Source organism: Phasianus colchicus, chromosome 5, assembly GCF_987193195.1.
Source record: "Phasianus colchicus chromosome 5, bPhaCol1.hap1.1, whole genome shotgun sequence".
NCBI classification, from domain to species: Eukaryota; Metazoa; Chordata; class Aves; order Galliformes; family Phasianidae; genus Phasianus; species Phasianus colchicus.
In genome coordinates this window covers 2,710,516-2,724,726 of record NC_143440.1, presented here as the reverse complement: position 1 = coordinate 2,724,726, position 14,211 = coordinate 2,710,516, and the positions used below count along the sequence as shown (strand labels likewise).

The 14,211-nt window shown below is 40.2% G+C and overlaps 2 protein-coding genes across 26 annotated transcripts in view; both read right to left on the bottom strand.

The window, feature by feature from the left end:
* CCDC34 (coiled-coil domain containing 34) overlaps positions 1-5,605 on the bottom strand; it is a 98,524-nt gene extending 92,919 nt beyond the window's left edge. For 12 of the 22 annotated variants that reach the window (XR_016466594.1, XR_016466588.1, XR_016466596.1 and 9 more), the window contains exons 1-3: positions 5,318-5,605; positions 3,267-3,399; positions 1,054-1,161 (exon numbers count right to left, since the gene is read on the bottom strand). Coding sequence is in view for 11 of the 22 variants with exons in the window: in XM_090140167.1 (XP_089996293.1) it covers positions 1,054-1,161; positions 3,267-3,399; positions 5,318-5,457 (381 nt within the window). In the remaining 11 variants the exon portion in view is untranslated. The remainder of the gene's footprint in view (positions 1-1,053; positions 1,162-3,266; positions 3,400-5,317) is intronic. The other 10 variants (XM_090140170.1, XM_090140169.1, XM_090140171.1 and 7 more) reach the window with 5 other exon arrangements.
* Positions 5,606-9,889: 4,284 nt separating this feature from the next.
* The window catches only part of LGR4 (leucine rich repeat containing G protein-coupled receptor 4), a 58,248-nt gene continuing 53,926 nt past the window's right edge, over positions 9,890-14,211 (bottom strand). For all 4 annotated transcript variants that reach the window (XM_031607408.2, XM_031607409.2, XM_090140166.1 and 1 more), the window contains exon 18: positions 9,890-12,877. In XM_031607408.2, the coding sequence (XP_031463268.2) occupies positions 11,598-12,877 (1,280 nt within the window). In that variant the 3' untranslated portion in view covers positions 9,890-11,597. The remainder of the gene's footprint in view (positions 12,878-14,211) is intronic.

Below are 14,211 nucleotides of genomic sequence, written 5' to 3'. Positions count from 1 at the left end.
GTGCTGAATAATCAATGTTATATCTTTTGCTGTGTACTTCAATAAGGTAGGTCCCCTTCCACATCACAATGAATGCTTAAATCAGGATTGATGTGGTTCAAGGTTATGCTAATCATCCAGTCAGCAATGAAGCTAAGAAAAATTAGGAAGCTAGGTTCAAACACAAGTTTTTCTAGGGGTCCTAGAGTAAATTAGGCCTTGATACCCTGCCAAAGCAGTGCTATTGGGAGATTTCCCTCTGATTTTACTGGGAACCAGCAGTACGGAACAGTAAGAAATTGGAATTGCTACAGACCATAAGACAGTGAACAAATATGCCTATGAATTACCAGGGGCTAAACAAAACCAAATCTCCCCATCTTTTCTATTTTTACCACTCAGGACGCACAGTGTTTGTATTACAGAGAGCTGTACAGTGTCCTGTTGAGATCAAGATTCTGGCTGCTTCTGACATGGGATTTTGGCATCCTCTCCAGAGAACTGAAAAAGATTGCCTGATTCCATTGTGAAATGACTTTTTAAATGAAGAAATTCCCAGCTGCAAGCTGTGGGCTACCGATAATATCCTGAATCAGGCCTCACACCTCAATTATCTCTCTCAACTCCACCATGCTATTTTCCTGTCCACAATGGTACTTAACTAAATCCTTTTTCTGGCTCTACTTGGTGTACAAGACACTGCAGTTAAGTAGGAGACTATAATCAATATGCTCAGGCATTGAACCTAGGAAATCAGAAAGCCTAGGGTACACCAAAGATCAGAACCCCAGCTGTAATTAGCAGGCCACTACACAAGATATGCAACAAGTATCAGTTACCTGAGTATTCAGAAAGCAAATCTCTTTATACCTCATGGGAAAAAAATAAAAAATAAAAAAAATCAGTCTTGGAAAATTGGTTAACTGTGTGAGCATGTCTTTGTAATTTTCAGTTAAAACAGTCTTTCTTTCAGCAAACTAAAAACATGGCTGTCCAAACAGTTTAAGTAAACTATACACAGGTTTACTTAAGCACAGCATGTGCCAGAATACTGGCAGCTGAAGTATAATTTACCTCTTCTCTTTTTTTTTGCATCCATTCTCTGAGCTTCTTTTCAGCTGTCCTTTTCCTTCTCTCAAATTCTTCCTTTTGCTTCATTTTCTCAAGTTGTATATTCATCTCCTAATTAAAAAAAATAAAAAGCACACATCTTTAATATGTCACAACCACATAGTGGCATGCTCAATAGTGGAAACAGGGCTGAAGTTAAAAAATAAATAAAAAATTAAGCATTACATTTCAAACACTTCCCTTCAAGAAGATTTTTGGAAAAAATGAATGACAGTTAACACAGAAACATTATGAAATATAACTAATAGAAATGTAGAATTTTTACAGTACGAAGACAGGCTGAGGGAGCTGGACTTGTTCAGCCTGGAGAAAAGAAGGCTGCGGGGTGACCTCATTGCAGCCTTTCAGTACCTAAAGGGAGCCTACAAGCAGGAGGGAAATCAACTCTTTGAAAGGGTGAGTGACAGCAGGACAAGGGGAAATGGTTTTAAGTTGAAGGAGGGAAGATTTAGGTTGGATGTCAGGGGAAATTCTTTAATATGAGAGTGGTGAGGTGCTGAAACAGCTGTCCAGAGAGGTTGTGGATGTCTTGTCTATTCCTGGAGGTGTTTAAGGCCAGACTGGTTGGGGCCCTGGGCAGTCTGGTCTGGTATTAAATGCAGAGGTTGGTGGCCCCACATGTGGCAGGGGGGTTGGAGATTCATGATCCTTGAGGTCCCTTTCAACCTGGGCCATTCTGTGATTCTGTAAACTGGAAACAGATATTTTTGTTGGGCTCCAGAAATACTTCAACAAACAACTCAAACAAGTCATTCCTTGGCTCATTTAAACATCAGTCAATGGAATCTCAAGTGGTATTACTACTTTTCTGCAGTACTTAAAGTTTAGATGATTTACTACTCCGTATTCAGGAAGGCATCAAAGCTAAGTGATGTATTATTACTCATCTGTGACATTTAATATCAAAACTACAGGAACATTAGGGCTTAAGTATAAGCTTACTGAAACAAAAATTTTTAAGGATTTCATCGAGTTTCAGAATAAGATCCATATTATAAATATAATAGAAGAAATTCTGAAGTATTTCATCTTTGTAAGACACAGTAAATACACAATTACTTATGACTCTTTGAGGAAATGAATCCATAAAGAAAAATCACGATTAAGGTAATTTAAGACATCCTCCTCAAGACCATATGAGAAGTCCTTAAGCAAACCTATTTACTGTACAACAGCAGAATGGCTCTTTTTTTGTGCTTACAAATCAAAACAGGGGGACAGTTACCAAACTAGAATCTAAAAGGAAAGATGTGAAACGTGTAGACAATATGAATAGATCAGAAAATATTGCTCAAGCTTAGCAAACTATTTTGGTGTTACGCTGACCCCTAAAACACTGTTTTAAGACCTTCCAGTTTTGGGAGTTACAGAAAGAGCGTGAGGCAACCCATATGTGTTACGTACACTTTACAGATTAAATGAATCACAGAAAAGTGAGGTCGTTGTTCAAGGTCAAATGGTAAATCAGTAACTTAAGTGAGAAATTATCTACCTTTGATGCGATTATTCTAACCACTACCCAATTCTTCCAATTTGACTTTTAACAATAGTATCATTCAATCAACTGCAACAACAAATATATTAATCAAGAAAAGATAGGGCGCTCTCACTTACTTCTGCCCCAGTCTCAGTGTTCAAGAACTGTTGGTTTGCAAGGGGGACAAAAGATGGAAGGAGGGAAAGAAATCCTGGGATAGAGCAGCACAGTCTGGGAAATGACACCAAGCAGTTGTGCAATTACCCACTGAGTGGGTAACAACACTATGTCTCATGTATAACCAAGCAGCTTGCAGTGCTTACACCTAGCACACACCCTGTCATGTTTTACTACCTACACACAGGCATACGTAACCACAATGAAAATCAAGGTACCAATTACATCAATACATTATGCTCTTTCAAACTTGAACCATTACCTTTTGGTAGGATAAGCAAAATATTACAGAGTACCATTTCAATTATGTGCAACATTTAGCAAAAGAGAAAGCTCAAGGCATGAATCATGTTGGAATTGTCAAACCTAATACTACAGAGGTCAAAACAAACTGAAAACCATGGACAAAATGGCTAGTTTTTCTAAAACCAACAGAAAATAAAATCCTGACATTTGGTGCTTGCTATTTGCTAGATTTTATGTCAAGCTAAGATGCATTCACCTCTGCAGCTCTAGCTTGTAAATGGGCACGTAGTTCTTTCTCTTTTCCAATGAACCATTCTTCCCATGGTGAAAGATGATCTTTCAAAGGCGAGTGCTCATTTGCTTCTGTTATTTCAGAGTCATCCTCCTTCCTGAGTGAAAAATGAGAAACGTAAAGGAACATTATCTGTCAGAACTTTGACTGAAAGTCTATCCAGTTTTGTTGTCTCAAAAAATCCACATTTCTCTCTATTGTAGCAGAAATTACATTATTCTTCCACCTGCGTAGTAACCATCAAGATGGTAAACAGCATTCTTTTTGTGTTCCTCACCATCCCCGTCACATTCTACGTACCAAGTTCTAGCTTGTGTCTTTTCTTTCTGTTCCATACTGTGGAACAGGTTCAAACATTACCTCCTATGAACTAACCAAACCCAACATCAGAAACATGGAAGCATTTCTGTCACTGAGAGGCTCAAATTGGCAAGCAGCCTTTTGCAAAGGCAAAGTATAATCAAGATTATTTTCCAGTCTTTCAAGTCCTATAGTATTGGAGAATATTCACCCAGAATCCGTTCTAAGTTAAAATTTTCCTCTTTAGAACACATTCACAGGAAATACACCTTAAAAAATATGGCTTGTGCAGAACACTTAGTGATATTATACAAGGTAAGACGTTTAGTAGAACACTTTGCATAACTCACTCATAACTTTATTCATGAGTAATGCAGCGATCCTACCTCCAGGCCAGAAATATATTTTATAATATTCTGTACCTGTACTCCCAAGAAAGAGAGTACAGTAGGCTTTATTTGAAAACATGCCAGAAGATTTCTTTGAGCTCTTCTCTATCTTACACAGAATTTTTTCTTAACAACAAAACAATGAGATCAGACTTCACGTTAATATTTTATATGAACATATGCACTCTGGAAACACCTACCTACACACTTTGCTACAGGAAGCAATTCTGTTTGCTTAACTTAAGTTATGAAAGAGGCACCCAAACAAGCATATTACATGAATGCTCCTGAAATTAATCTTCTATGCGTATATTTAAATATATATATATATATATATATATATATATATAAAGTCTTGCAGACAAAACACACATAGATAGTGTGCAGAGAAGAGCACTGCAGGCCTAGAACTCCTTGCACACTTGTCCACCTGCTGTGATGAGTTATGATCCACACAAAACCTGAATTTCATAGAATCCCCTGCTAGAATGCCAGCATATTCATAGCCTTCATCAGAGTAATTAAAATAACAGACTTGATAAAGTAGTGCACTCTCCAGCGTAAATTGGAATTTAAATACAAATAAATTGATATAGATAGTTTGGCGTTAGTATTGAAGTCTGATGAGCAGATTCCACATACAGTCACTGAAGTCACTGTATGTCACACCATTCACGTAATACTGAAATGATGGCCATTACACAAAGCCTCAATTTCAGCTCTTCTCTTCTACAAATCTAATTTTCCCATGTTAAACATCTGCCTCTGGCTGACTTTCACGTAGTTTCAAGAGAACACCACCACCACACCACTCTTTGAGATGCAACGGAGGAGTGGCTGTGTAGGAAATGGTTGTTATTATTATACCTGCAATCTTGGCAGTCTCACAGGGAAGCTTTTAGATGAACATTTGGTGGGCACCCATTAGAATCAGAGAGCCATAGAAAGGCTTGGGTTGGAAGGGACGCCGAGGATCATGAAGCTCCAACCCCTGCCACAGGCAGAGCTGCCAGCTGTGAGATCCAGAACTGGACCGGGCTGCCTGGCATTGAACACCCCCAGGAATGGAGCATCACAGCCCCTCTGTGCAGCCTGTTCTGAAACGATCCTGACATCCAACCTGAATTCTCCCCCCTTCGGCTTAAAAGGAGTAAAAGAAGAGGAAGGACTGCAAGCAGGCTGACAGGCTGCTCTAACCCGAGGCTTCCCAGTGTTTTGCACAGATTTCTCTTGGATGTTTCGCTCTTCTTTCAAGAAACGCCTGCAGACACCGCTCGGCGTGCCCGCCTTCCCTCACTGCTCATCTCCTTCCCCCGCCCCACCGACCTGCTCACTCCCCAGCGGGAGGCCGTATTCGAGAACGAACCGGGCCTCTCCTCCTCCTCGCGGAAGGAGCAGCTGGAAGGGCTGAGCGGCTCTTCGCCCTCCGAGCTGCTGAGGGACGGCAGCCGCGCGGTCCTCCTCATGGCGGCCGAAGGCACCCTCGCCAGAGGAGAGCTGTTATCCGCTCCCGCGCAGCACCGCACCGCTTCACCACAGCGAAGCTCCCGGCGGCCACCGCGCCGCCGCCATGGAGACCGGCAAGCGGCACCGCCCCGCGCATGCGCGCTGAGACAGCACTCCAGACGGGGCCTCACAAGGGCAGAGCTGAGGGGACGATCCCCTCCCCTCGAGCGGGCTGAAACGTACAAAAAAACCGGCAGACTGTGCTCTAAGCACTGCATCACTACGCAGCAAATCCATATTCTTGGTTTTGAAGGAACTCTAGGCACTTATAAGTAGATCACAGAGCTGATCACCATCCTATAGATTCAAGTCTCATTAGCTACAGTCTCTAATAGTCGACAAATTGCGCCAGTCAGAGTAACAAAATGATTCGAGCACTGGAGACAACAGTATCACTAGAAACCGAGCATCAGGCTGAGTAAAGGGAGAAGCATTTTGTTGGTTTGTTTTTCAGATCGTAGGACACCAAGTACAGTATGCAACCTGTCAAGCTTTGCAACATCCAAACTATTTGTATCTGTATCCGTGCAGCACGTTTGTCTGTGTATCACAGAATCACAGAATGGCCAGGGTTGGAAGGGACCTCAAGGATCGTGAATCTCCACGATTGTGAGTAGTGAAGTAGTGAAGTGAAGTAGAGCTTGGGGAAGGCTCTGGGGAGACCTCATTGTGGCCTTCCAGTACTTGAAGTGAGCGTAAAACAGGAGGGAGAATGGCTGTTTACATGGGTTGATAGTGACAGGATAACGGGGAATGGTTTAAACTGAGACAGGGCAGGTTTAGGTTAGATATTGGAAGTTTTTCAGCCAGAGGGTGGTGAGGCACTGGAACAGGTTGCCCAAGGAGGCTGTGGATGCCCCATCCCTGGAGGCATTCAAGGCCAGGCTGGATGTGGCTCTGGGCAGCCTGGGCTGCTGGTTGGCAAACCTGCATATAGCAGGGGTTTGAAACTAGATGATCTCTGAGGTCCTTTTCAACCCAGGCCATCCTATGATTCTATGATAAAAACCGTCTGCCATGGCAATAATTAAGTATGATTATTACTAAAACCTAAAACCAAGCTGACATAACGAAGAACAAAAGTTGCCAAAAACAACAGTGTAGAGAATGAATATGTATGTAAGCACCCACGTAATATATACACGCGTGTGCACACACCCACATGCCCCTACAGGTTGTTACTGTTGTGAAAAATCTGCCAAAAGTGCTAACCTCAGAAGTGACAAAACCTAAGTTCAGTCTTTCAGAGCTAACCAAACTGACACCATCACAGACACCATCACAGTGTGCTTTAAGCTATATAGCAAGATGGAGTTAAATTCAGAGTAAACCCATACTCACGGACCTATAAATTGAGTCTGTTCAATGACAATTAACATGCCTGAACTTCCAAATGATCCTAATAACGTGCTTACATAATTCCTAATTGTCATCCACACTACTTGAAAAACCATTTTCCATAGAAAATGGTGCTGAGAAACTAATTTTACAGGTGACAAAACAGCTGTAAATTTCTGTAAACAGAAATGAATTCAATTCTAGACATAAATAAACTACTCTGAATTATTAGCTACCCCGATTTGACAACTCTGTGAAATGTGAGAATTTGCCAACAGTTTCTATGAAATATTTTTTGAAATTTAACTGTAATCTGATCAGCTCAGCCTCAGAGATTGTAAGGACCTCTCAGTTGAATTTAATTAACACTAGTCAGACTTAACGAGAAGAATCAAATGAGATTGCTCTCAGAAGTCATGTCTAGTTCCACATGTGCATTCAGGAACACAGACGGAACATAAAGCAATCCAGCTAAAAAGTAAATAAGTAAACTAAATTAAGGCACAAACTGAGTCATAGACTGCATACCTTTAGGTAGCTGATACCAACCAACCAGACGCCCACGAAGAATGTATGTCTACATTTTACTTGTCAACTGAAAAAACACAAAATAATTTGAATAAATGTTGTTTAGTTTAAGAAGTCTGAGCCCTTACACTTTATGATGTGGGGAAAAGCGGTGCTGCACAAAACTACTTAGCTCCATACTCACAGTCAGAGCTGACCAAGTGCTCTCTGCCTGTGCACCAGTATTTTTATGCCTGTACTGTAGTTCTGCTTAATCAAAGTGGTCTTGCATTGCTTCAGTTTTCCTTCATTTTCCACCCCATTCTCACCCTCGCAGAATGCCATTCCTACTACTGGTCCCAGTTCAGGCTTTCTGTTCATTGCAAATACAGAGCCATCTCTTTTTCAAGGACCACAGCCTTGAGAATGAGCTTCTTTCTTCAAGGGAACGTGCAAGAATCCTACAGAAACAAATTTATAGTGAAAACTCAGCTTTACAATTCAATAGCATAATTCCTGCTCCACTCAGTTAGCTGGATTTCAGCTTCTACATAACCTGAATGCATCTATTTTTGTACTGGTTGGAGATCATAGCACTACTACTGTTGAACAGCCTTCATTTGTTGAGCTACTTATGCAAAATCTTTACCTCGGTCCTCATTTAAAACTTCAGTTTTTAGCAGATTTATTCACTTACTCTGGGACTGACATTTGCGGAAGGCACTAGTGAGTTATGCATTCTTTTGTTACTGGAAACCAATCATAAAACTCGTAAGTTGTTACCCTCAAATCTGAACAATTTCCTCATGGTAAATACAGCCACATTCACCATTAACTAGTATTTGCAAATAAAACCTAAATAATGATTTTTTTTTCCTAGTGCAGTGCCACTACTGCAACAATATGGAACGTTTCCATTCATCCTTCATGCACAAAAAGCAGTAAATAAAACACAGTCATTTATGATGCATTATCCCATTCCATCTTTCATTTGTTTCCTTTCTTTCTGAATCATATTCAATTACTAGCTTGAGAGTAAATAGCTCAGATTCTATTGCACAGTATATGAAAGGCAATATTAAAAATCTCTAGCTAAAAATAAACTTATTATACTAGCAATAAGAGATCAAAAGCATCTATGTAATTAAAAGTTATTAAATTGAGAGTACGTATGAAATAAACTGTACATTGTGCTTTTAATTAAAAATATTACCCTGTAAATTAAAACCAAAGGCTTAAAAATTACAATCAAAGTTAAAAGTATCCTGGTACAACTCCGACATTTCTGAGTAAATTTGTGATTAAATTCAGGAATTTCTACTGTGATGGAAAAGGTCAGAAGTGATCTAAACCCAGCAGTTGTCAAGTGGATACATTATTTATGTAATTTTAGATAAAGGGATCTCACCAGAATACTTTCTTGGAGCAAGTTGACAGCTGTCCATAAACTACTTAACAGGGAGAAGGTGTGGAATATCAGCAACAACTTCTGGCATCTTTAGCTTTTCCCTCTGCACCACTGCAGAAAGCTTCTTGCACAGAACATCAGGAAAAGGAAGAAAAAGCGAATCCTTTCCTTACTCAAAAGCTTTCATTTGTTTAAAGCAGATTCTTTTTGCCCTGCTACACCTGGTACTGGAGTTCAGTACAACAGTTGCTTAGGGTTTCTTTGAACATCCAGCAAAAATGTGTGACAAAGGAGGGATTAAGTACCTGGTGGCTGGATTTCTCTGCATTCTCCTCAAGTGATTGTCCACAGGTGCTGAGCATTTGGCATCCGAGACAGGCAAGTTCTGCAGCACTGCTTCTCAATGAATTAATTTTAGTAGCTACGACTTGCATTCCTTCTCCTCTACCAGCTGTTAAAACCTGAGCATGTTGCAAGACACTGGACTGACTGCATTAAAAGATAACCGCTAGCACAACAACTCAAACATTAATGCTGCATAATGAAATACTGGAACTCCAAATGAAGAACGTTTGACCATTTTAAAAGCTTTTCAGTGAAGGCTCATTTTGTAAAACAAAGACAACATATATCCTTACTCAAGAGCATCGTGGAAAATTCAGTTGGAGCTTGATAGCTAGATTTCCTTCCTACTGGTTATAAAATAGCATCTGAAATTTGTGTTCATTTTCCAAAATATTATTGTCACCTGTGAGTAGCCAACCAACGGAGGTACCATGTAAAGAAACCACCTCTTCCAAAATTATGATTTCAAACAATGGAAATGCCACAAAAACAAAGTCGGCATCTGTACCATCTTCCAAGCCATATTCAAAGCTTGAACACGATACATAACGTCTATTTTAAAGAGACTGCTTTGCAAAAATGTAAGGACTTCTCTGAAATTTTTAACCTTTTGTAGACCAAGAGGCTGCATTAATCAGAAGCTGTGAATCCACTGAGTCCACAGTAAACTGGCAACTTTCTTCTTTTGCTGCCTTTTCTTGCCCCAGGCCCTACCACATTAATTCTCCTGGTTGCTGTCTGCAGTTTCATGCCTGTGCACCATTTTCAGCTTTGGAAGAACAGATAAATAACCATCAATGTTCATGTACCCTTTATTTGCTTTCAGTGTAACATTCCATGCTAACTGCAGATGTAATATTCATGAGTATAAATATAAGAACTAACAGTTCTGGATTGGTTTTCTTCTGTTTTTACAGGTGAATATTTTGGCTTACAAAATTAACAGCATACAGTAAATAATCCTCCCATATTTTGTACAAACTACATGATTTTGATATACAAGGATTCTGTTTTTATTACAGTGACAATATACAACCATGTCTATTTACAATGCAAAAAGTATATAAACCACATTTTAAACATTCTGCTACTGGCAGCCACTATTGTTTAGGAGGTAGCTTTAATTAACAAAATGAAGTGAAGCCACATTTCCCATCATGTGTTCTATCAAATAATTTACAATACAAAGATAAAAATTCATTGTATGAACAGTATATACAGGTTAATTCTCAAAACTGCAATCTAGCTTTAAATCTTAAGAAGACTGTTTCCAGACTGACTGGGATGGCAGTAAATTCGCTCCTGATTTATTGTATTGTTCAAACAACATAATTACTTAATTGTGCATTCATAATTTTATATCAATCAGATATAAAGATTTCAAACTAAATGTAGATACATTGGGATCACTTAAAATCATTTGGATCTCAGGACATAAATGGTTTAAAAATAACGCACTGACTGACATGAAAATCAGCGACTTTGCACAGTGTACTTCACACTCACTAAAAAAAAAAAACTGGCAAAAATGCTTTTCTTCTATTGCAAAGAATATTGCTTTCTGTTTCCTCCCCATTTGCTAAAATCTAAAACTGCTCACACGTTATTGGTAAGCACTAGCACTCAGCAGGCTGCAGAATATTAGCCAGTCTTTTTTGTTTTTTCTTAACCAACCCATGAGCTGTGTATGTTGGCAGCACTGCTAACACAGCCCGATGCATCCAAGCTCCTTCCAATAGTGTGACCCTGCTGTGTAATACTGAGGAAGATGGCTGTGGTTCACCTGAAGTAACGCATCGTCACTGAAAAACATCTTCAGCCCTATTATTCCTGACAGCTGTTAATATTCTTATTGCATCGTCTGCAGACACTGTGGATTACAAGCGTTTTTATTACAACAATCTTTTTTTAAAAAGAAAAATTCTGAACGTTGGCTTGAAATACAACACAAAAATGGTATTCCCATATTGCTCTCACAGTTATGCATGGGAGAACTAATCCCTTTTTTGGCCCTGCAGTAAAATTCATCCTGAGATTCAACGCTGAATACAAAGCTAGCAAGAAAATTGTTGCTTAATTATAGAAAAGTCACATTTAAAAATAATTTCTTTAATATTAACGGCTGTCCTTTATATTGTGCTTCGGCAGGAAAAAAAACCCCAACACATCAGAACTTAGCGACAGCAGAAGTAAAACACAACTGGAGTACAACATGGAAACAGATCATCAGCATGTAAAAACGGTATAAAAGGAACCGCTATTGCTTGGACAGAGTAAAAATACTGGGTAACAAATTTGGCTGACCAATTATTTACAGTCAGGGCAATTTATTCATTTGCTTAATTCTTTTTTAAACGTATGGCTCAAGAAATGACTGCCCATTTCCCTTCTTTTAGAAATGACACTAAACAATGATTACAAAAGTGCTTCCTGCTCGGAAAGGCTGAAAGAGGCAATGGTCTGTGAACGTGGTACCTCCTCGTTAGGAGAGCCGGCAGCCTCTCAGTCTTTAATTCTCGGTATGTTGTAGGCATAGCGAACCAGAGGGAAGCCTCGGCTTTGGTAGAAGCAAGCCCTGCCGCAGGCCTGCACTTGGTCTGAGCTGTCTGACACGAAGGAATCATCTTCATCTGCGTAGTCAGAGTGGGCCGACTGGGTGCCGCAGTCCGACCAGTAGCCATCCGGCCTTTGGCAAGACACCACCGCCAGCGTGGGGCAGCTGTGGGATTTGATCAAGTGTTTGCACAGCACGGGCTTGGACAGGAGGAGCGATTCGCAGCACTCGCACACGGCGATGCTACCACCCTGCAGGTGTGTGTACATGCCACAGTCATAGTAAAAATCCTGCGTCGTGCATCCTCCCTGAGCGCTGACAGAAATGGCTACCGCTCCGTTCTTCCTGGTCACCTGGCGCCTGAGCAGCTTCCAGTCCTCCTTGAACTTTGGGTTGAAGAAGACGTATAGGACCGGGTTCAGGCACGCGGGTAATGGAAAAAATATCAAGGTAACTGACTTCATGATCTCAGGGCTGATAGAAATCGCAGTGATCAACGGTGCAAACGAGAAAAACGCAACAGGGCAGAAGAAGATGCAGTTTGTGAAGATGAGCCACGCCACATGCTTAATCATGCTGGACTGCGAGTTTTCTGAGAGGTCCTCTTTTTCCAAGTTGCAGTAAAGTTTAGTGTAGATAATAGCCATCAGCAAAAATGCCAATGAATTCAGAAGCACTAAAGTTACTGTGAAGCCCAGGGAAGGCGTCTCTCCAGTGGGGAAGGGCAAGCAAAGGGGCGATGCCGAATACTTCGCTTTATGGAAAAGCGGTAAGCATCCTGCTACCACAGCACACAGGAAAGCAAGAACTGCTGCAATTTGGAATTGTTTTTGGTGATTGCTTTTCCCCTTTTTAATGATTTCCTTTGCAGAGAAGCTCCGTTCAACAGCCGCCAACATCAGGAAAAAAATGGCACTTTCTGATGAAAATACTGCAAGGAAGCCAGTGACTCTGCAACCGCTGCCTGTCTCCCACCATATGCCAAATTCAGCAAATCTTCCCCAAGAGACAGCATCCAAGAAAGTTAAAATACCAGTATAGACTCCCATAAATAAGTTAGAGATGGAAATCAGACCTATAAACAGTTTGGAAGATGGCAACGGAGCACAGGATGCAAATATTGTTAACATGACAAGCAGGTTGAAAAACAAAGCAACCAAAAAAATAAACCAGACAGTAAGTCGAATCATCCAGCTTCCCAGTAAATATTCACAAGGCTTAAAAGCACCTACAAAAAAAAAAAAAGCAGAAGGACAACCAATTTAGGGAAAAAAAACAAAAACTGTGCCTTAATAAGCAAGATCTTCAAATGTTTTACAAGAGCACTACTCATTTGTTAATTGATGAATAGAGTATCCAGCTGAAATGCTAAGTAGTCACTTGAAAGTAAGCTGTTCTGCTGAAGCTATTTACTAATTAATTATGCCTGAAATAGTAATTACTGTGATGAACGGTCACTTGGGAATACTTTAAATAAACAACCTTGGTAAACACACTTAACTACCTTTTAGCTCCTCAAAATAGCTTTTATTAGTGTCACCTACATACTTCATTATTGTGGGCTTTTTTTTTTTTTTTGAGATTTCATACTTTATGAAAAAGCTGGCAACTATACAAAATCAAAAGTTCAAAACCAACTTATAAGGGGATAGGATTTCTTTTTTTAAAAAAAAATTAACATGCTCTCTGAAAACATGCTTTACAAACATGCCTTTTGGAGGTGCTTCTGATCACAAGGAAATGTGTGTAAAACAGCCAACAAATTCAATTTATCAGCTTTAACAGGGACAGGAATTCACCATGAGTCCTCTCCCCAACTCTGTCTTCCAGGAGGGTTTGTGAGCTTGGAAAGCCATATACGAAGAAAGAGATTTTCTTCTTCTTTTGCCACTGAGGTGAAGAACTAAGTGGTAAAAGAAGAAAAGTTTAAATAATAATGTCTAACAAGCAAAATAATATGAGGCAAGACCAGCAAAAAGGTCACTGTTTCTGCTTACCCTTTTAATCGCTACTTATTCCATAGGGAAATCCCACTGGTTTTATGTAACAATTAGAAGAATTTAACATCTCCTTTATCCCCATTAGGCTCTGTTAATTGTCCTAAACACAATACCAAGGGATCACTCCATGCAGTCAGGCCCTCTGTGAGCTGAAGACAAAGCAAAAAGCCACCAAACCCCACTGCCAAACCAGGCTCGCAGAACAGCTCCTGAGCTGTGCATCCAGAGCCTGGGGTCCTGGCCCCATACAGCTCCCACCCTCCTTTTATGCAAGTGAAAGGTAAGCAAAACCCAATCCTAATGCTGGCTGCAGAGAAAGCTTCAACATCAGCACAAACATCTTCCAAGGCCTCAAGCAACTTGCAGAAATAACTGAGGTGACAAGACAGGAAAGAATCTTTTTGCTTGTTTGAATGAGCAAGCTTAATTTCTGAGTAAGAAATAATGCTGCTAATTGGATTATCTGACCAGCAGAACAAGCAGTAAATCCCTCTTCTCCCTTTCTTTCTGCAGGTATTCCTGAGCAGGAGGTCCTCAAGGGATCTAAACTGAATATGCTTAA